This window comes from Mauremys mutica, chromosome 2 (assembly GCF_020497125.1).
Source record: "Mauremys mutica isolate MM-2020 ecotype Southern chromosome 2, ASM2049712v1, whole genome shotgun sequence".
In the NCBI taxonomy this organism is placed as follows: Eukaryota; Metazoa; Chordata; order Testudines; family Geoemydidae; genus Mauremys; species Mauremys mutica.
In genome coordinates this window covers 120745076-120768683 of record NC_059073.1, presented here as the reverse complement: position 1 = coordinate 120768683, position 23608 = coordinate 120745076, and the positions used below count along the sequence as shown (strand labels likewise).

Below are 23608 nucleotides of genomic sequence, written 5' to 3'. Positions count from 1 at the left end.
GTGGATGGGGATCATGCTAGGGATGAGTAGGAGGAACAGGAGGATGATGGATAGGTGGATGGGGATCATGGTGGGGATAGGAGGGCAATAGAGTTTAGCTGGGGCCCTGACTCCGGTGAACACTGGGACTCCCCACATGGCTTTGCCTCCTCTCCCAGGTTGGCTGAGTGTGGCGGCCCCTTGGCCCGGCCCTGCCTCCCCAGGACGGTGCCAGTGGGGCACACGCTCTTTCCAGGGCTGGAGCCAGGCAGGCGCCTCGAAGTGCGGAGCCAGCCCGTGGCCGCCGTGCCGGGCTGTGCCGCGCCGCGCCCGGGCAGGGAGCTCGCGCGCCTCTCGCCCGCCGCCGCCGCGCGGTGCCCTGCGCCGCGCAGACAATGGGAGATCAAAGGGGGGGGAGGAGGAGGAGGATGGTGCGAGAGGCGGCTGAAGTCGAGCCGGAGCGGGTTGCGTGTGGCGCTCTCTCTGCGCTCGATTAGTGATCCTGGGGAGCGAGCCGGGGACAGAGGGGTGGGGGTGCGGGGAGCCGCCGTGTGGGTGAGTGTGAGTGTGTGAGTGAGTGTGCGCCCGCCCGCCCGGGTGAGTGTGCGAGCGAGTTGCGCAGCTGCTCTGCGCGCAGCCCCCGCCGCCGCAGCAGCGCTGGCATTTCGTGCGGGGAGCGGCGGCCAGTTGCACCGGGGAGCGAGAGGCAGCAGCGCGCAGGAGGAGGAAGAAGAAGGAGGAGGGAGGCCACACAGACACCAACTGAAACAAAGTATCTCCAAACCAGCCCCCAACTCCACCTTGTGCGACTCCCCAGCATGGCTTCCGAGGAACTCTACGAGGTAATGACCCGGAGCCCCAGCCCTGCCCCCCACCCCGTGCGTACACACACTGCCCGACCCCCCGCCCTTCTTTCGGGCTGTTTGAAACACTGCAGGCTTGTCACCACACTTGCTCCTGCTACTGCCCCTTCTCTGCAGGGCCCGGCGGGTGCGGGGTTCCCTGGTGCCCCCCCCCCCGTCGCCTTCCTCCCCAGTTTTGCTGGAGGAGGACGGAAATATGACTGAAAGGAGGAGACGGTAGAGTGTTACCATTGGCCTGTGCTCCCCCCAACAACACTTTGACTCCAGCGGGAGGACGGCGCGGGGGGGGAGGGGGGAGAGGGTTGCTGGATGGTGGGGAGTAGCGCTGACAGCAGCGCCCTGTTTGTTTAGAGTGCAACACAAAAGTGTGCCGCTTGGTAGTGTGCAAAAATGTGTGCAAAGCCGAGTTATGGCATGTGTTGGGGGAGGAGGGGGGTTTCCTTCTGTTTGTATGTGTGTATCAAAGTACCACCCTGTGCCTTGGCCATGCAGCAAGCTCAGGTGATGCAAAATATTAAAAAATTTAAACTGCTCATCCCCACATGCTTTAACAAGAAGGTTAAAGGTTGTAAGAGAAGCCATGAGAGCCAAAGTTAAGCCTCTGACACACCATCATTCACTGGGTTCTTGAGAAGTGCTTGAAGGGAGCAGTCATGGTATGAGTTGGGGTCTTGGAGTGAGGAGAGGATGAGATGAGGTGGTAGCCTTAACTTTGAATTTCCAGTCTTTTGATGCCTCAATTTTACATCCTTAACCTTAATTGAAAAGCAGTATGGTTTCTCTTGGATTTAACTTCCTTGTTTTTATTTTTACAAGAAGCCATCCTTGGGAGTGTAAAACAGTCATTATTCTGGAGCCATTCTGATTTCTTTGATAAATATGTATTTACCTGAGACAACAATGGTTTTGTCTCATGGGAGAATACATTTTAAGGCAGGTTTAAAAAAAAAAAGACTATTTGTAACCAGAGGTTGGAATTTTGTGTCATTGAGATCAGTTGTAGAAGAGCGCACAGAAAGATATTTTTTTCTCCTGCTGGTGCAAATATAAAAATCGCCTGTTAATGGAATTACATATATACAATGATGGAAGAATAGAGACACAGAAACCAATGAAAAGTATCTTGTGTCCACTTAAATTTATAAGTGAGCTTTAGTGGTGCTGAATTGGTAGACCAGAAAACCAAAGGCCTCTATTCCCAAGTAAGATAAATCATAGTTAATAGCTTTTGCAAGTTTTGCCACCTTATTAATGTGGCTCAGCTGAGACTTGAAGGGGTCATTTCTAGAAGTAAGAAGATAAATTAAGGGATCAATTTGGGAAATCCTCTATGTGCAAAACTTACATTGATTTTGGTGGATGTTCTGCTGGTAAACGGATTTGCGGAATCAGGCCCTTAGACTCTATTCTCATTACAGTGTTTGTCCTCTTTGGAGCATAAGCATTTCTAATCTGGTATCCTGTCTGATACCAATATCTGATGCCTGAGACTGTCATATAGAGTACCAGTTTTGATAGGTGTCAAAATCAACCAACCTCCCCTGCTCCCTCCATTGCGTTCTACTAGGAATTGCATCCAGTCTACAAATTTATACCAAGTGGGCCCACTGAGCTCCACTATGATAGTAATGCATTTTGGTCACTAGACAATGTATTTGAAATGGTGACTTAAGTGAAAGACTCTGTATCTCATTGCCAGTCCTCTGAGCGGTCTAGTTATTCCACCTGTTACTCAAAAGCCTGCTTTTTTTCAAAACACCAAAAGTGGTTGGACCATATGATTATGGATTACTTTTTGTCATTCTTAATCTAAAAATAAAATTAATTCTTTAATTATACAAGTGCAGAGTATGCATAAGGCAACTAAACTTTTATTTTAAAGCTTGTATGACTTATAAATGGACAAACTGTCACTGATTTTTAATTTAAAAACAAAATTGCTGTTCAATCTTGCCAAGTTTCTTCTGGAGGAGGAATTTGCATGGCTGTGCCACCAGTGCCCAATGCTGAACCATCGGAAGAGATGAGATATTGAATGGAACTCATTAAACTACAACAGCATAGCCTGAGTACTGTTAACTCTGCTTCTAATTTTTGTTTTTTTTTGTTTTTTTGTGAGTTATCTTTTAATTAAGGTGCTATATGATTCTTTGCATTCAGTAATATGAAGTCCAAAATCATACCCTATGAAGTGTGATTACAGCCCTGTTTTTCCAGTCTAATCCTGTGTTTTGGTCAAGAGATGATAATCAAATATCTGAGAATGTTAATCAGTCTAACAATGACAGTTAAACATGCTGGTGTCAAAAGACCCCGGTTCTTCTAAAATAGAAACCTGAATTGAGAATTTTGTTGCAAGTAAGATTAAAAATTCAGAAGCATTGGCCATTCAGTCACTGTATTGAAGGATTTATTATTATTATTATTTTTACACTTGTTATTGAGGATATTTTCTCTGGAGACTGGAAGAATGGTTATAGGTAAAGATTTGTAATTCAAACACAGACAACTTGAAAGACCCCAAAACTTTGGAAGAATTACTTTGGACAAGCTGTGGATCCTATCTATTGTTAGTTCATGAGCTTTTAAAGGGGCCTTTTTAACGGTAACTAATTGCTCAAGAAAGAATGCATGATCAGAAGAAAATCTGAAGCATTCATTGAGGAGAGACCTCAGAGATCAGCTGTGTTTTGTTTTGTTTTTGTTTTGTTTGCTTTATTTTTTTCTCTCATCTTCTGGACAATAAACCAAAGATGTGATCTTGACTGTATCTGTGGTTGTGACGAGTGAGTGTTTTTCCTTCTAAGAACCTTACCTAATTTTTCAAGTGATATTACAGTTGGGGATGGACCTGAGGCAGTTGGTGGACAAGACAAGTGACGGAAAGGTTCCTCTCACTTTCTCCCAAATTTGTCGACATGGGAGGGTTTGACTTGCTCTTTTTTATGGGATCTCCCCTGCTCCCCTCCCCCAATGCACTCACCTTTTAGAAACTCCTGTGCATACTTGCAGCTGTTTAAGCAAACTTTAGGGCTAGTTTCTCCTCCAGTTTGGTTTATTTCACTCTCATCTCTTCAGTGTTTATGAAAGACCTTGACCAACTTTCATTACCTTACTGACACCTGCCTATTGCAAGATGATAATCAATAGTTTCTGTTGGGTCAGCAGGGAAACTAGTGATCCCAAATTATCCAGACAGCTCAACTGCAAAGTGTAGTGGTTTGCCTAACCCCTTCTGGCAGAGCTCTGTAGTGGTGATTGGGATTAAAATAATACCAAATAGTTGGTGGTGTGAGAGATTTGTTTTTGAAACATGAAGGTTATCCCATTTAAATGTTTCGGGTACAATTGCATATTAACAGCTAGCTTAACAACAACAAAAGTCTGGCATTTAGTAGGCAGCCTCCCACCTTCCCAACTTGTTGCAATGGGTTTGGAAAACACTCATTTCTAAATTTTAGTGCAGTGGACTTTGTGCAGTGGAAGTGATGTGAATTATTTTGTGGCTTTTGGAGATTGTAGTGTGATTTGATACAAAGTGTTTCCATTCTGGCTATAAATATTTCTGTTAATGTTACAGCTCTTGATTTGTCCCATCGGATGAATTTCTCTTAATGAATAAACATGGTCCAGGTCTGATTTTGCTTTTGTTAAGCCAATGCTTTTGGGTTTTATCAGGAAACAACAGAAACCAAATCCACCTGAATTTAGCCAATGTGTAACATTCCTGCTTTTCATTTTGTATTTCACTTTGTCATTGTTCGTAAACCCGATCGTTATATGACTTAACATATATCAAGTCTTTTTCCATTAAAGATATTAAAGCTTTACATGTTTCAGCCAGTGCAGTCCACATTTTCAGACTGACTTTCATGCTTATAGTAAGGAAAGAACAATATTCAGGAGCCTTTTAAAATTATATTTTCATCCTTAATATATTTCTTGAACATATGTAAGAGTTCGCTTAAAAAGACAGTATGTAATCTCAAGTAAAAATCTGCACAGGCTTAGTGAAATCACAAGTTGGGGCCTGTGTTATATAAGAGGTCAGACTATGTGATTTCTTATCCTTCTAGCCCTAAAAATCTCTGAAAAATCACACACCGTGCATACAATTTTGGTCCTAGGCATAAAATATACTTGGACTACTGCTCATATGCTTATTTCCAAAATAGTACTTTTTAATTTTTTTCTCCTTGATGGAAAATACCTACTTCAACACATGGGGCTTTCCATATATTGTGGTGCATTGGAATCTGGACCATAGTCCAAGCTGATCTGTTTTATCAGGAAATTTAAACCTCTTATTTTATTAAAAAATCTCATGGAAATGGCAAAAACCAAAACACACAATATAAACTTTGTACTACTGACATTTTTCTTGGTGGTTTGATGAAAAATGAATTGATAGTGAGAATGAGTTGCAATCCCCCATTTGGGATGATTTTTTTTTTCTTCAGTGGAGTGTCTCTCACTTTTTTTCTCTGCACCCCTCTAGCAAGCGGTATAAAATACTCTGGCACCTGTCCTTTGGCCACATTGTTGCTCCACATGTGCTGTGATTCCTAGATATTGTTTGTCTGTAAAGTGGTTTACAACCTTCTAGCCATACTGGCAAAATGGTGCACCATGACAGATCAGTCAAATGTTATTTGACAACAAATGTGCTGTGGTGGAATTGCCATTTCTCATGTCCAAGGAGGGCAGAGACTTGCTTTCCCATCCTTCAACTAATCAGATACCACTGTAGGCTAGCGGAACAATTTCCAAGCTTTCAAAGAAGACACAAGGTGTTCAAAGTGCTGTTTAAATTCTCATGTAATTAACTACCCTTATTGAAGACAGCCAACCTAGAAAATAGTTATGGAAGAGCCACTCCTCCCTCCCATTTTTTTAAAGTAAGTTAACAAAGAACTTACACAATGTGGGTTCTGTGTATACAGTAACATCTCTAACATGACAAACCTGCATCTTATCTACTGCACCACACAGTGGCTAAACCAGTTTGGGTTATCCAATCTCTAACCATGATAATTCACACTCCTCCTCTCCCAGAACAAAGGATGGAATCTAGGATTCCTGTTCCCCAATATTCTACTGCTGACTACTAAATAGTTTTGCAACCCACTGTGAAAGTGTGCCATGCTCTCAAGTAGTTAGCCTAGAAAGGCACTAGCAGTTACTTCTGTGGCTCAAATAGTAAAGGCCTAAGCTAGGATTCTGAAGGTCAAGGGATTCAACTCCTGCTGTTGCTCTGTGGGAGGATGGTATAGTTGCATGTGAATCACAAAATGGAAAAACCATGTTAAAACAGTTTTTGTACTTGAAAACAATGTTAATCTGTACATGATGTGTGTAGCCAAAGTACACATTTCACATTTTCTTAATTTGTCACACATTTTCCTTTGGTAACCCCCTAGTGTGTGTTATGTGCCCTTCTTTGTGCCCAGTCCACAGAGCATGTGAGCCTGTGACTGCTTGTGCTCTTTAGCTCAAGTTGTAAGGTCTCCATGTTTTTTGTTCTGGAGGTCACTGGTTCAGTGTTGGTCAAGATGGTGGCCATGACGCTTGCAGATTACATAGACTCTTCACAGAAGTTCATTCCAGCTGATAAAATAACCTATCATGGAGAGTTGCTCTGGCTATACTTACTTGCATTAACTTTTCAATGAGAATAAAATATTAGACACACACAATTTACTAAAGCACATCACATCCTGTCATGGTCTTCAGGAGGGTTGATGTAGTCAGGAGCAGCTTCAGCAGCTCAGTTTCTTCCTCTGATTAGGAGACAGATGCAGCTCTGTTTCTCCCTGACTTGTGGGAGCTATCGATTGAGATACACCAAAGGTGTACCTAAAACCAAACAACCCCTAGGAAATTAGGGTGGGGAAAACCCCCCCTATGTTTAGTGATAGTTAAGGTTGTGGCTGGACCTGCCCCATCTTCACTAAACTTTTCCCCATGCTTTTAAGGTGAAGGGGAAAGACTTGTGTGTTTCTTTCCACCCCCACCCTCCCAGTTGCCTGCAGCACTGTTGATGATACACTCCAAGGCTCCATAAGACTTTCACTTCCATTGTAAATAGATATCCAAAAGCACAACATACCCAAACCTCAGCAATTTGCACTCAGACAAAACCTTAAGATTTACCTCAACAGTGTTAAGACAAAATAACTTTCTGAATGTGTGGCGGTCAGATGTGCTGATCTGTTGATATAAAAGCATATGAGATCACTCTTAAGGTTTTGTGTTAGAATGCAGATTTGATGGGATGGGGGGGTTATGTATTGCTTTTGGGTATCTTGTCAAGATGAAAGTGAAAACCTTATGGAGTGTTGGTTTGTTGCCTACCACACTGCCAATAATATGAGGATGGAAAGGAATGCACAAACCTTTCCCCTTAACGTCTTATTTTCTTTGCTTTTAAGATTTTGGGTGAATGAGATGTCTTGCCGCAACCGTAACTGTCACTTTTCTCTTCTTTCTCTTTCTTTGCTTCCTGTCCATCAACTCCACAGCGACGATGGGTCCGAACGAGGTTATTCTCTGTAAATCCTCCTTGGTCAATGCTATGAGGTCAATATCATCTGTGAATCTAAGGTTATTCACTGTCCTCCCTCCTAGCCTAACTCTTCTCATTTCATCTCTCAGTGCTACAGACTGTACTGCTTCCAATACCAAGTTGAATAAATCTGGTGATAATATGCATCCTTGTCTCACTCCTTACTGTCATTCTGAACCAATCCTTCAGCTTTTTGTTTACTCTTGCCATATTCCTGGTCTTGCTGTAGATGTTTTCTATTGACTTGATCAATTTCAGCTCAGGGATGCCATACATTCTTAAGATTTGCCCTTATCCTTTCTACAAAATGCTATCAAAAGCCTGTTTGAAGTCTTATAGAATTGTTGTAACAGGTTTGGTTGTGTTCTATATATTTCTCCAATATCTGTCTTATCAAAAATAGCTGATCTGTTATACTTCATTCTGGTCTGAATCCTACCTGTTCCTCTGTAAGCCCTGCTTCCACATACCTCTTCACCAGGACGTTGCAGAGGGGAATGAATGCTTTTTCTTGGAATGCTCAATCAGATGATTCCTCTTTGGTTCTTGTGCTCACTCGTATCTCCTTTATTATAGGATGGTTCTATTATCACTCCCTCCACCCCCTGTTCACTTAGCACTTGCAGTTGCATGTAAATCTTGTTGAATAGCTTGTGCGTTGCCTTTACTGTGTAAAATGTCACTAAACTTTTTTTTTTTTTTGCTAATTAATACTAAAGATGGGCCAGTGTTTCCCTTTGGTATATAGTCTTACATTTTGTACACACTTTATCTTGACCTAGAATATTGTTAGTAATTTATGTATCTTTCATGATCAAATGTAGTTTCAGTAGCCATAACACTTAATTTTGTGTGTAATTTTTTTTCTTGGTGGACTTTTCTTAATATTTACAGAACAATTTGATATTCTTTGATCTGTTGTCAGTATTAATAGAAAAACAAAACTAGCATAAGACTTTCTAATGCAGGTTGGTCCAATACACTATGAAGACAAGAGTATTTACTATTTTGGTAAACATCCTCAATAGACTTGCTTGTGGCTCTTAAGCGGTGTTCTACTGTAGATCTTTTGCATTAGATGTTTGTAAAAATGGATTAATACATATAAATATGGATATAAATGAAAACTATTCTCTTAACCTAAGGTAGGTTTCTGTTTTTAATGATTTTTATAGCCATTTTGTTAGTATAAAATGTGAAAGAAAACCACTTGCATATTCACTCAATACCTTTTTAACTGTCTACTTCTCTTGAATAATGAAACAAAGTAATTACTATAACTATCAATTTGTTTGTGATGTTTCAGTGACACTTTGTACATTTTAAAACCTGTTGTATAAAATATAATGATAAAATGGGTTAATGACTGTCAGGTTTCTCCTTGCCTCAAGGCCAGGTTGCTTTGAATTTAAGTGGCCCAGCCACATTTACGTAGTACACAGCTATGCAGTCCCTTTTAAAAAACAAACAAACCTCAAAATAAGAAACATCTTAACTTCCAGATTTCCCTACTTTTGAGACACACATTGAGGCAATTTAAGTTTTTCTCAAGACTATTCTGAAATATTGTGCAGGGAAAGCACTAATTTTTTTAACCACATGACTTCTTTTATGCTTCTGGTGTCCAGAGTTTTGTTTTTTTGTTTGGTTGGTTTTTTTTGCAGACAAGGTAAATTATTTTTACTATTTTGGTAATCAACAGTTATACAAGTGGTTGTTTTCTGGAATAAGATTAGCTTGTGTAAATCACTTATTTAATGGCATATTTCAGATTTGGCTTTTGTAGAGTGTGTCCTGATTTAAGGTCCAGTTACATCAAATATCTTATAAAAGGTGTTTTATCTCAGCAAGAATTTGTCCATAAAAATATTATATAGGTATGCATTTCAGATTACATTAAACCTAAACTTTAAAAATGTTTAAAAACAAAGACTCCGAAGTTGTAATGTGCTGACTGTAGTGAAACAAGATTCTGTGGCTTTAGATGAGTGTTTTTTTTGTTTTTAGAAGTGTTGTTCTCGTATGAAAAGTAGTTGCATAAGTTAATATAATGATAAAACCTTCATAACAGATATGTTGTCTATTGAAGTAATAGCTGCTTGCTTTAGTGGCAGGAATAACTTTTCCTCCAATTAGCCCTACAGAGTCAAAGCTAAGCTGCAAGAGAGTGAGTTGGATTTTCTTCTGGCCTGCTGCTTGTTAGAGTTGTTAACTACATGCAACTGCAGAAGCTGATTCTGCCTGCAGTTAAATTTGCACAATTGTATTCAATGCTAATAACACTTGTCCACCTCTAGACTAGACCACATATAGGTTTGTGTGTCTGTTACTGCTTCTGAGCTAATAGATCTGGTATAAAATGCTGGATCTAATGAAGTCATTGGGATTTTTGTCATTGTCTTCAGTGGAACTAAGATTTCATCCTTGCTCCTTTTAGCTGAAGCAGTAGAGGTTCACGCTTTTAGATGCAGATGTTCTAGGTTCATTCCCGGCCAGTGACCTACTCAGGGGCAGAGCTTCACAATCCCAGTGAAGACTTGTAAAATTTGCAATTGAGACAAGATTAGTATATGTGATCTGTATACCAAAATAAGATCTAGCTGGCTTGTATGACTGGACTTTTGGTGTAGAACATATAAATGTCTATCAGAAAATGAAAGAAAAAGGTCATGGGGTTACAGTAAAACAAATTGTAGTAATGAATTCCAGAATCTATTACTGGGTATTTGAAACTTCCAACCACTATAGTAGATAACCATAAACTTTGATTTTATTATTTATATTTCAGTAAATTAGTCTTCCTTGCCTACAGTGATAAATGAAAAATTAACCTTGTTTGTTACAGTTTGGGTTTTAAAAAGAAAAAAAGTCCATGTCTTATTTTTTTTTTTTTTTGGCCATACAGAAGCCAGAACTTGGAACACATTGGCAGACCAGTACAAATATTTTCAGGGCCAGTGTGTTTTTTCAAGTGCTTGTCTTGGATCACTGATCAGGAAAGAATTTGATCTCTGTTTGGAAACATGTTTTAAAAACTAGATGCAGTGAAATTTTCATCCTCATGGTTCATTGTATGCTTTTTTTGTGTAGTATGGGAAATACTTGGATAAAACAAAATTTTTAGAAGCCCACAGCTAGTGTAACATCTTCTGGTTTTCTGGAGGCATGGCTTCAGAATAAATATGTTGAAAAGCAATATTTTAATCTAAGCTACAGATGATCAATATGAACAAGGGAATTGCATTCCAAGGTACAAATTGCAAATAAGTATCTTTTTGTTCTGAAGGATCAGTATAAAAATGTATTTTACTCATGTAAGAGAAATGTCTCTTGGCAAAACTTATGTCAGAAAGATAGCCTTTTACTTCATATTGCATATTGCAAAAGATTTTGTTTTTATTTTGTTGTCTGTCGTGTTGGGCTCATTGTATCTCTCAAGGTATGCTCTTATTTGGCTTCAAATTCTTAAGAAAATATTTGATTTTAAGAGATAAGGTATAAATTCAAGTGCTGAAGGACTTTTCTTTGGGACGTGGTGTTCTGAGGCTGTTGACGGAAAGATTGTTAAAATATGGAAGTCAGTGCATCAAGAAGTTGTTTGCTTTGGCAGTTTATGTCCATGACTGCAGAAAAATAGTGATACTAAAGACCTACTATTTCATATGTTTTCAAAACCATACACCTAAAACCTGTTTATCAAGTATAGTATAGAAAAATCTTGCTAATTTGAACATAATGAATCCACCCCTTCCTGGCTTCTTGTCCCGGTTTCCTTGCCCAGCCAGTTCTCCCCCTCCCTCCTTCCCCTCCCTCAATTCAGGTTTGACTCTTGTCCTCTCTGCAGTTGATTCAGGCAGCTACCTCCTCCATGCTACCTGGTCATCAACAGGAGGTGGTCATTGAGAGCACAAGAGAGACAGGCTCCCTGTTCTCATTTCTTGGGCTTGGACTTGCCCTGGTGTAATCAGGAACTGTAATTATAGGGAAAGTCCTGCTAGGCCTCCTACAGCCATTGGTTGGAGCATGCTTGGTGGGGTTAGAATCTTTGGGAAATGAAGCTACAAAGCTCTATCAAGTCTCTATGGAGCAAGTGCAAATTGCAGTTTTTTCAGAAAATTATAAATTGGCCAAATTTGGATGGAATTTCATAGGGATGGCAAAAGGTGCATCCTTGCTCCACAGGCCATCCCACTGCCAAATTTCAAGTTATTGTTCCAATGCTTGGGGTTACTAGAGCTTGTCAAAGAAAACCTCACCGAAACAAAACAATATATTTTTCCTCAGACTCATTCTTGGAAGTAGCTGAGCTGCTTTGTCTGAAATTCCCCCCCCCCCCCCTCAAATCAGTCTGATGTAGATGCCTTGCCTGGAATGTCTCAGTCCAAATAGTTAAAGTTATCAGCAACTGAAAACAGGGTCTAATAATGGGAAGTGTTGGGCAACCTTAATAACAGGCAGTGCTACCAGTCACATTTATAAATAATAATATGGTGTATGTATGCACGTGTACAGAGGCAGATTGACTGGGTCACATGCAAGGAAACTGTGTCACAAGCACAAGCCACAACAGAAATGCCTCCTCCCTACCTTTCTCTCTCTCCTCCTTCTCTGCCACTGTGAAATTAGGTATTTGACATGAAGGCAAATGCCCATGTCTTCTATTTCACATATCTGGTGCAGGATGATCCACCCTTCTATCTACTGCTGGCATGGTCCTGGAGACTGTGGGTGATATTAGTGGATGCATGCAATTGAGTAGTCCTGGTGGTGCTGAAACTTACTGAAAAATTAATGGGTCATGAATGCATTCATCCTAATCCCACCAAAATGTTTCCTTGCCTTGGCAAGAGATAAAAAATCTTAACTGATATTTTTAAATCTTACTTTGTAGTTGAATGTTGGTTAAACTTCAGTAGTTTTGGGAAACTTTAAGAAAAGTTAGTATTTGTCCCTCAATTAGTTCTAACTCCCAACAAAATCTGAGAGGACATTGAGTCCCATGTTGATGGTGCCATCACAAGTAGCAGTGCACGTTCAAGAGGAACTACAAAGCCCAGTGAAGACTTGTATTTTTCCCCTTAAGACTGATTTTTTCCTTTCACTATAACTTCACTCTTTCACGTGACAATTGGAAATTTTCAGCAACTACACGGGATTCATGTGGTCTCTAACCCTTTCAGAGCTAAGACGTATAAATATTAACATTTATCTGAATTTTGTGTGAAACTATTGAGATACACATAATTAATATTCATTAACCACAAACATTTTAGAAAATAAAGTTTAAAGCGTGGTAATCATGTAGTTTATTAAAAGTTCTGGATTTTCCCCCTCTTGGAGAGCATTATCAGAAATATAAATTTTGCAGACCTGTGAAATCCTACTATATTCCAGTTATGAACTCGGAAACCTCTGCAAACCCAAGGTGAAAACCATTGGATTGTACAGATGTAACTGATGGTGCAGTTTGCCCAATAGAGGCTCTGTTACAGGTGGTGATATGCAAGATGGAAAGTACCCAGCTTGATTTTCCAAGCCCAAACTGAATTGGCCATGGTGGCAGTTTAAAAACACCCTTTTACTTAAATGCTAGTCATGCTTAGATATGAAAATCATTGATAAATACTGAAGGTGGAATCCCATGATGCTTTTTTTTTTTTTACTCACTTTTCAGGGTAGATCCACTTTCTAATTACCACCTTGCGTTTCCCCTCCAATTCATTTCCAGAATCATTTTGGTAGTTTGAGTTTTGGATTATCATTGTTTTATATCATTTGAAAACTGGGATTACAACTATTAATTTTTAGCTCTAATCATTCTCAGAATATAGTGGCAAGTAAAATCAAATTTGAATTGAAGAATGGAGTTGGAAAGGCGAAAGTGTATTCAGAATGTGATTTGAAATTCTGATTTTGCATGAAGCCCCAGAATAAAAAATATGTTAAACCCAGCTTTCCAGCGATATACAACTTTCCAGTGTAGTGTAGAACTAATTTCTGTATCTGTGGTCTTGAAATGGTCACTGCTCTCTCAGACTAGGCAAAAATATAATTCAGGCTCAAGGTTTCATGAATGGAAAGAATCAAGGTGTTAAGGGGTGTAGAGAAAAGAAATTCCTTAATTGCCTGTGTACCAATGATAGAAGCCTGAGTAATGAATACAAAGAATTTCTAGTGCTCATTTATTAAAAATAAATTTGACACAATAGATATTACATGGTGGGAGGATTCACATGATTGGGATGTTAAAATCTCTGAATACACACCCTATTTAAGAAGGATCCTGAAGACAGAAACAGAGCAGGTGTTGTTCTATATCAAAACTACCATTACATGCTTTAGAATAACTGACAGTTCAGAAATGCAGGAGCTGGTATGCTTATAGATAACTGTTCTGACAAATCACAAGATGGGGTCCTGTTTGGAATCCATTATAGACTACCAAATCAAACTAGCAAACAGTTATGATGTGTAGAAAAAATTGCACTTTTCAAACTGGAGATCTTATACAAACACTAGTAAAACTTCTGTGGAGTTTCTAAAATTTTGATGATTTTCTATCACAAAAAATATTACATCCTACTCGAGGTAATTCTATATTAGATCTCATTTTTGACAAAGATGAAATCTAATGAGAAATCACTGAACGAAAAATTAGTGATTGCCTAGATAAAAGTGATCATGACCTAGTTACATTTGTTATGTCCAAAGAGAAACTAGTCCTGACCAATTAAACTCACACACACCCCTGGCATTTTTTTAAAAAAGGGTCAACTTCCAGAAGCTGACAATAACAAAAATGGGCAAAATTGATTTTATTTAAATTTTAAATGTGTATGATGATTGGGAGATTTAAAAAAAAAATCTTTAAGAGGTCTCAAAACCACGATTCTGCTATCAGAAGTCTTCACCCTGGGTAAGAAGGGAAGTGAAAGCAGCAATGAAAAATAAAATAATCTATAACAAATACAAAACGTGAAGGTGACAACAATGGCTATAAATTAGCAGCCATGAATTGCAGACAGTTGATAAGGGAAGTGAAAGGAATTAATGAAAAATCCATGGCCAATAGAGTAAAGGACAATATGAGGGCTTTTAAAAAAACTACATCAAGAACAAAAGAAAACCTAGTAATGGTGTAGGTCCATTGCTAGAAAGGCATGATAAAATTGTCAGTGATGCAGAAAAAGCAGAAGTAGTCAATAAATATTTTTGTTTTGCATTAAGAAAGAAGCTAGATGTATTCAGTTTACAGTGGGAAGGAAATAATTTTATATTCCAACAGTAACTAGGGAGGATGGTAAACAGCAGTTAAACACTTTAAAATCTACATGACCAGATAGCTTGCATTCAGAAGTTTTAAAAATTGGCTGAGGAGCAGTCTGAAGCTCTGATTGTCAATATTTAACAAAACTTGAAATATTCGGGAAAGTTCCAGAGAACTGGAAAAAAGCAATCTGGGCTCATTCAAAGAATGTGTGTTTTAATACAGCTTTAATACAGGAACCAAGATTGTAGGGCACACTTATAAAATGAGGGATTGTATTTGGAAATCCCTAACTCAAAAAAGAATTGAGGGGTCATGATGGAAACCCAACTGAATGTGAGGTTGCTATGTGATGTGGTGGGTAAGAGCGCATGTGCAATCCTTGGATGCATAAGCAGGGATTTTTAAAATTAGAAATGGGGAGATGATGTTATTACTCAGTCTACAGCATTAGTCTGACCATTGTTAGAATGTTGTGTCCAGACCTGGTGACACAATCTAAAAGGGATGTCGACAAATTGGAAGGATTCAGAAAAGAATTAAAAGAATAATCTGAAAAATCTGCCTTACACTGAGAGACTGAAGAAGAAGCTTCATCTATTTAGCTTAACAAAGAGAAAGTTAAGAGGTGACTAGATCATGGCCTATACGTAGGGACATCATTTCTGATACCATAGAGCCATACAGCAAACAAAGGCATAACATAATCCAGTGGCTGGAAGCGGAACATAGACAAATTCAGACTAGAAATATGGTGAAAATGTTTAACAAGAAGGGTAATTGACCATTGGAACAATATACCTGGGGATGTGGTAAATTCTCTATTGCTTGAAATCTTGATTTAAATATTGGCTGTGGGTTTGATGCAGGGTTTACTGGGTGAAAATCTGTATCCTTTGTTATTCAGGAGGACAGATTGGATGATCATAATAGTCCCTTCTGGCATTAAAATTTATGAGCCTATGAAAAATACAGGCTGTCTACCAACACTGGCCAAGGTGCTTTCAGCGTCTAATGCATCCAGGTTTAGTCAAGGGGTGTATATGTGTAAAATATATTTGAATATAGCATTCTGTATACATAGCAATCATATAAGATAGAGAGAGAGGAAAAACTTGGATGTGCATTTTTATAGTATGTGTGTATTCAAATGAAAGAAAATGGAATACCCCAAGCAAAGTGTACATCTTCTGTACATCATTTAGAAAACATTTTCTCATAACAGTTGCATAAATTAGTAACCAGCTGGGAACAATATGGTGCTATTTGTTAAGGGAGATGACAATGCATTTCTTCCAGACAGGAAAGAATCCACATTGTTAGCAGGTGACCTGATAGTTCAGCTCATTGAAAAGGCAAATATTTTGACCAGGAGAGTAATTCTTCCTGTGTAGCAATGTGAGTGGCAGTATTTAAGTTGTATAGCTAATTTTAACCACCTCAGTTTTTGCATCTAGCCTTATTTACTTTATAAGCAGTGTAAAAAGTTCAAAGTAGGTCTTAATATTTAGTTGTAGATGTGTCTGCCAAAGGATTTTAGGAAGATAAAGTGGGTGAGGTAATATCTTTTATTGGGCCATCTTCTGTTAGTGAAAGAGACATGCTTTTGAGCTGCACAGAGCTTTTCTTTACAGGATTGTCAGAATCTGTTTTGGTTGCTTTTTCTGTGCAGAATCCCACAGAAAGCATAGCGTGTTGTGCTACTTATTCATTTTTAATTGGAATAGACATCGTTTTTATGTCTCATTGCTGAGCATAGGCCATATTCTATTCTGCTACACTCGAGAAACTTTATTCAAGTCAATGAGTTTACAGGGGGTAACTAAGGGCAAGATTTGGCTCTACATGTGGAGTAAGCAAAGCTTCTTCTGGGGTCAGAGGTTAGTTCTAGTCGTAACTGTACCTTTCTGTTTTAAGTTTAACCCCTATTTTCTTGGATGTGCATGGGTCCATGCCTCCAGAAGGAATTTGTTGTTTGGAATTTATACATAGGTTTCAAATATTTTCCTCCCAGTTTCAGATAGTAGCTGACTGAAAAATAGAATTTAAATAGAGTCCTCTTTTTTGCTGATAAGAAGTTCTGCTATGTGTAGCATTTGAACATCTTATTGTCTTCATATATTTACTAACTTAGACATCTAAAATGTATATAAGCTTTATTCTAATATTTTGAACTTTGGGGTTTAATTTTTTAGTTTAAGTGACTTGCACTTTGGCTTGGAAAGCTAATAAAGTTTTATATTTGAGTTTTGGACAGATAGATTTTGCACACTGGTATAGCTCTTCTCACTTCTCTTTAGTGATGTTTTCTTTCAATTTAATGTAAAATTCTTTATATTATCTTCCATGTTAACGTTATTCAAATTACTAGGCTGCTTGTTAACATAATTGTTACAAGTTTAAAAAAATTAACAAACTGTAGATGGATGAAGTTCTATTTTCAAGAGATATGTTTGCCATGTTTTGACACAACCTCAAAGGCTATGTATAGTATTAAAAAGAAACTGTTCATCCTAGCATTTAAAATTGCATATATTAGTAGGCAACTTTATGGATTTAGATGATTCTTTGATATTTTTGCAAGGTGCAATGTGACTACAAAATGACATTTTAAGTGGTGGTGATTGTGTACTGTTGTGATTGCTGCTTATTGAGGTCTGATTGTATACTGTTGCTATAATCTAATCTTAATATGATTTATTTGGAATCGTTTCTTACAGTGCACTATAAAATGAATGCTTACTCCCTATGCATATGTGTGCATGCATGTGTATATAACGCAGCCCGTTGGAAGAAAGTGAGACAAGATGATTTGTTTAATTGCCTCTTAATGAGGTTGAAATTTGTCTCCCTTTCTTGTGCTGTGGGTTTAATGCACCTTTACCTTCCTTGGTAAGGCCCAGATGGTGTTCTGCACTTCTTTTTTTCCTGAACATCTGTATCTATCAATATGGATAATTTTCTAGTGTACAATTATTTAACTAAGGTAATTACAGTCACTAAATAATAAGGTGTGCTCAGCCCTCTGCACCATTCCCCTGCCTTTAAAAGCACATAATAAAGGAGTTGGGGAAATTTAGTGTCTGGAAACATAGAAGGTTAATGTCTTCTTAGGGCTTGTCTATATGTAGAGTACTTCAGCAGTGCAGCTGCAGTGCTTAGTGAAGATGCTACCTATGCCAATGGGAGAGCTTCTCCCATCGGTGTAGATACTCCACCTCCTCAAGAGTCAGCAGCTGTGGTGACAGGAGAAGCCCAACATGGTGCTTTTTACACCGGGAGTCCACACCCCTGAGCGATGTAGTGATACCATCATAAATTGGTAGTGTAGACCAAGCCTTAGTATCTACCTGTATTAAATTTGGTGATATTTTGTTTTAATTATTCATATTTCAGTGGGAAGGTTGAAGATTAGATGTGTGTTATCTCTAGTATTCAAGGAAGTCAACTGAAAATGTTAACTTAATATATTGAACATTTTGAATGTTACTAATGTTGAAGAAACATCTCAGGAGATCATATTAAAACAATTTAAACAATAGTTTCCTTGACACTATGTATTTGACATTTTTTTTAGTCATTATAAACATAAAAAGTAATTCAGTGCAATTGAAACTGCTGTTAGTCTCTTGTGACATGGTTATTCTATAATGTTTACTCTACAGTAGTTCAGAGGTTTTGTTCAAGAATACAACACAAAAAACCCTTTTATGTTTAGATACTTATAACTCAAACAGCACTAAAACTAGGGGATTGATATTTTCAGCATGGGTGATTTCCAGTTGTTGCCTACAAGTCAACCACATTTACTAAAGGTATGTCTACATTAGGAAATTTATTGAAATGGTTATTCCAGAGGAAAAGTTGCCCCCTCCCCCAATTTAGCTTAATCCATTACCAAAGTGGAATGAGAGTGTCCACACTAGAATTTATACCAAAATCATTATTCTGGAATTCTATTTCAGTTAATTTCCAAGTGTAGACAAGCCCTAAGCTACTGCAGAGCAACATAGTCTGACTGCATTGCTTCTGCAGTATAATTTAGAAACTGATATGCCTGTGAATTTCAGAATTATGAGCTTTTCAGAACAGAGACCTTATGCGAGTCTGTCTGTCACTCAGTCCCCCTCAGTTTCGAAATTACATTTAAAAAAAAAAATATGTTAAAAGACCATTACTTAGGTTGCAGAGTCAAGCATTCAAAAGTCATAGATTCATAGATTGAGACCGGCAGGGACCATTGTCATCCTCTAGTCTAGTCTGACCTCCTGCATAACGCAGGCCAAAGAACTTCCCTGAATTATATCCTGTTTTGAATTACAGCATATCTTCTAGCAAAACATCCAGTCTTGATTTTAATAATTGCCAGTGATGGAGAATCCAACACAAACCTTAATAAATTTTTCCAGTGGTTAATTACCCTCAGTTAAAAATTTGTACCTTATTTCTAATTTGAACTTGTCTAGCTTCAACTTGCAGCAGTTGGAACATGTTATACCTTTTGCTCGATTGAACAACTCATTTTCAAATTTTTGTTCCCACCTAGGTACCTACATGTGCTGCAGGGTTAGGTTGATGTAAGCTGCCTTGAGTCAACTTAGCTGTGGAAATGTCTTCACTTAAATTTGGCTCCCACCAACGTAAGTGCCTCTCTACATCCACTTAATAATACCACCTCCCCGAGCAGCATAGAGGCGTGGTCAATGTAAGTAGGTGGATGCAGTGTCAGTGTAGACACTGCATTGCTTACATTGACTGTTACTGGCTTTCAGGAGCCATCCCACAATGCCCCACACTGACAGTACAATTGATACCAGTGCTCCCGATGATACAAGTGCTCCCGATTTCTGACAAAAGGAGCCAAGTGTGTGCGCACACACAAGCGATTTAATAACTGCAGTGGCTGTATCTCGACTTAAGTTGGGTCGACATAATTTTGTAGTGTAGACATGACCTAAGACTGATCAAAATGACCCGCAACCTTCTCTTTGTTAAATTGAATAGATTGAGCTCCTTCAGTTTTTCACTATAAAGTGTGTTTTCTAATCCTTTAATCATTCTGATGGCTCTTCTCTCAACCCTCTCCAATTTATCAACATCCCCCTTGAATTATGGACACCAGAACTAGACACAGTATTCTAGTAGAAGATGCACCAGTGCCAAATACAAAGGTAATATAATCTCCCTACTCCTACTTGATAGTCTCCTGTTTACAAATCCAAGGATCACATTTGCCCTTTTGACCGCTACATCGCACTGAGAACTCAGATTTTATTGATATTCCACCATGTTCCCAAGTCTTTTTTCGGAGTTGCTGATTGCCAGGATAGAGGCTCCTATCTTGGAAGTGTGGCCTACATTCTTTATTCCTAGATATATACTTTTACATTTGGCCATATTAAAACACACATTGTTTGCTTGTGCTTAGTTTGTCAAATGATCCAGATCACTCTGTATCACTTAGCAGTCCTCTTTATTTTTTTATCCCTCCCACATTCTTTGTGTTATGTGCAGACTTTATCACTGATAATTTTATGTTTTCTTCCAGGTCATAATAAAAATGTTAAATAGCATAGAGTCAAGGACTAATCCCTTCAGGACCCCATTAGAAACACACTTTTTTGATGATGATTCCCCATTTACAATTATATTTTGAGACCTATCAGTTTTCATCCATTTAATGTGTGCCATGTTAATTTTATATTGTAGTTTTTTTAATCCAAAATGTCATGCGGAATCAAATCAAATACCTGACTGAAGTATAAGTATATTACATGAACTCTATTACCTGTATCAACCAAAAATGTAATCTCATTTGAGGGGAAAAAAGTTTGACTGGATCTATTTTCCATAAACTCATGTTGATTGGCATTAATTATATTGATCATGTCCTGTATCCATTGTTCCATTATCTTGTCTAAGATTGATGTCATGCTGACACGCCTATAATTACCCCGGTCATCCTGTTTTACCTTTATAAATTTTGGCAGAACATTAGCTTCTTTCCAGTCTTTTGGAATGTCCCCATTTTCCTAAGAGTTATTACAAATTAACATTAATGGTTTAGTGAGTTTCTTGGCCAATTCTTTTAAAACTCCTGGGTGCAAGTTATCTGGACCTGTTGATTCAAAAATACTCACTTTATTAACAGCTGTTTAACATTATCCTGAGTTACTGTTAGAATGGAAAGTGTTTCATCATTTTCATATGCTATGACGACATCATTTGCCCCCCCAACACAGAACAAAAATATTTATTAAACACATCTGCCTTTTCTGCGTTATTATTGACAAATCTCTCATTTCCATCTAGTAATGGACCAATACCATTTCTAGGATTCTTTTTGTTCCTAATATACTTAAAACTTATTCTTATTATAGTTAAGTCTGCTGCATCTTTGTGTTCTTTTGCTTCCCTTATCAATTTTCTACAATTACTATCAATTTCCCCCTTCTTCCATTTGTCGTATAGTGGGTTTTGATTTTGGGTTGGATTTTTTTTTATTTAATCACTGCCTTCACTTGTCCTTTAAACCAGTTTTTTTTTTTAACCTGTGAGATCTTCTTTCTCAATTGTTGGACTGTGGTTTTCTGGGCATCTGATCAAATGATCATCCCAATTATCCTTTGTATTTTTCTGTTTAAATTATTTCTCCCAACTGATTTGACTCATAATTGTTTCTGCTTTGTAAAATTGGCTCTTTTAAGACACCAAGTATATAAATTACTGGTCTGGACTTTATTCTGTTAGAATATACAAATGTGGTCAAGTCATGATGATTTATACCTAAGCTACCACTGATATTTAGTTCTGTGATCATTTCCTCTGCTCATCAAGACGAGGTCTAATGTAGAATTTCCTTGTGTTAGGAAATGCCATGTTGAAGGTTGCCTGTGCAACCTTAATTCTGCCTCCTTGTATACCCATCTTGTGCACAGAATTAGGTCGGAGTCTGGGGGTTGGGGGGATAAATACTATATTATCATTAGGGCCCTACCAAATTCATGGTCCATTTTGGTCAAATTCAAGGTCATAGGATTTTAAAAATTGTAAATTTCATTATTTCAGCTATTTAAATCTGAAATTTCATGGTTTTGTAACTGTATGGTCCTGACCCAAAAGGAGGTTGGGGGGGTCACAAGGTTATTGTAGGAAGGTTGTAGTATTGCTATCTTTTACTTCTGCACTACTGCTGATGGCAGCACTGCTTTCAGAACTAGGTAGCCGAAGAGCTGGGAGCCCAGCTCTGAAGGTAGCGCTGCCTCCAGCTGCAGCAAGAAGTAAGGGTGGCATGGTATGGTATTGCCAACCTTACTTCTGCACAACTGCTGGCGAGGCGTTGCCTTCAGAGCTGAGCGCCCGGCCGGCAGCTGCCACTCTCTGGCCACCCAGTCCTGATGGCAGCTCAGAAGTAAGGGTGGCAATACTATGGCCTCTTCCCCATGACCCCGTTTTGGATCAGGACCTCCGGTTTGAGAAACAGTGGTCTCCGCTGTGAAATCTGTATAGTATAGGGTAAAAGTGCACAAAAGACCCAGATATCATGGGGGAGATCAGATTTCATGGTCCATGACGTTTTACGCGGCTGTGAATTTGGTGGGGCCCTAATTATCACATAAGTAAAGACCATATCTTAATTGCATTGCACAAGGGGGTTAGAGAAAGCCAAGCCCAGTCAAGCTCTTTCTCTCTGCCCCCTCTCTCATGAGTTGGGGGGCACTCCACGGTATGGTGCTCCAGAGGGGAGAATGTGTTGCTGAGGCCTTTAGCTGAGTGTGGGCCAGGAGTTTGGCTTGAGTCTGCTTTCCACTCCATTCTGCAAATGCTCTGACAACTCTCAGGCATTCCCAATATTGTGTGTGCTGCTGCCGTTTTGCTGCTGCTGCTTTTGGCAGTAATGTGGGCCTGGCTCCTCAGAATGTTCACGCCCAACTGTCATTTTGACATACCGCCAGAATTTAGAATCATAGAACCATGGGGCTAGAAGGGACCACAAGGGTCATCTAATCTAACCCCCTGCCAAGATGCAGGATTTGTTGTGTCTAAGATGGCTATCCAGCCTCTTTTTGAAAACCTATAGTGAAGGAGCATCCACGACTTCCCTAAGCAGTTTGTTCCATTTTCCTACTGTTCTTACAGCTAGGAAGTTTTTCCTGAGATTTACTCTAAATCTGCTATGCTGTAGTTTGAACCCATTGCCTCGTGTCCTGCGTTCTGTGGCAAGAGAGATGGAGAAAAATTGTTCTTTTTAATGGCAGCCTTTCAAGTATTTGAAGAGTATCATGTCCCCCTTTTACTCTACTCTTTCTCCAGTCCTTCTCAGCAGTGCTCCGATTCTGTATTTGTGCATTTTGTTTTTTCTTCCCTAAGTGTAGCATCTTACATTTGTCTTTGTTGAATTTAATTTTGTTGTTTATAGCCAAGTTCTCCAATTTAGCAAGCACCCTTTGAATTTTAGCTCTATCTTTCAAAGCGTTTGCAACTCCCTTTAGTATTGTGTCATCAGCAAATTTGATTATTCTTTCTATTCCTACATCCAGGTGATTAATAAAGATGTTAAACAACACCGGACCCAGAACAGATCCCTGTGGAACCCCTCTTGTGACACCATTCCATTAATAGTTACTCTTAATTTGCAGTTGTTTAACCACTCATGTATCCATTTAATGGTAGTATTACCGAGCCCACATTTCTCCAGCTTACTTATGAGAAGGTCGTGTGGGACTGTGTGAAAAGTCTTGCTGAAGTCCAGGTATATTATGTCTACTGTATTCCCCCTATCTACCAAACCAGTTACCTTGTCAAAGAAGGAAATTAAGCTAGTTTGGCATGATTTGTTTTTACATCGGCAATACCAGGAGGGATGACCTGGAGTGCCGATAAGAAGCGCAGTCAGGAAAGTAACTGAAGTACTTTCCTCGTGGACTCTATTTT

General features: G+C 38.8%; 1 protein-coding gene across 1 annotated transcript in view; it reads left to right on the top strand.

The window, feature by feature from the left end:
* The first annotated feature begins 527 nt into the window (after window positions 1-527).
* The window catches only part of CDYL (chromodomain Y like), a 194400-nt gene continuing 171319 nt past the window's right edge, over window positions 528-23608 (top strand). The window contains exon 1 of the mRNA XM_045007988.1: window positions 528-821. Coding sequence (XP_044863923.1) covers window positions 798-821 — 24 coding nt within the window. The 5' untranslated portion in view covers window positions 528-797. The remainder of the gene's footprint in view (window positions 822-23608) is intronic.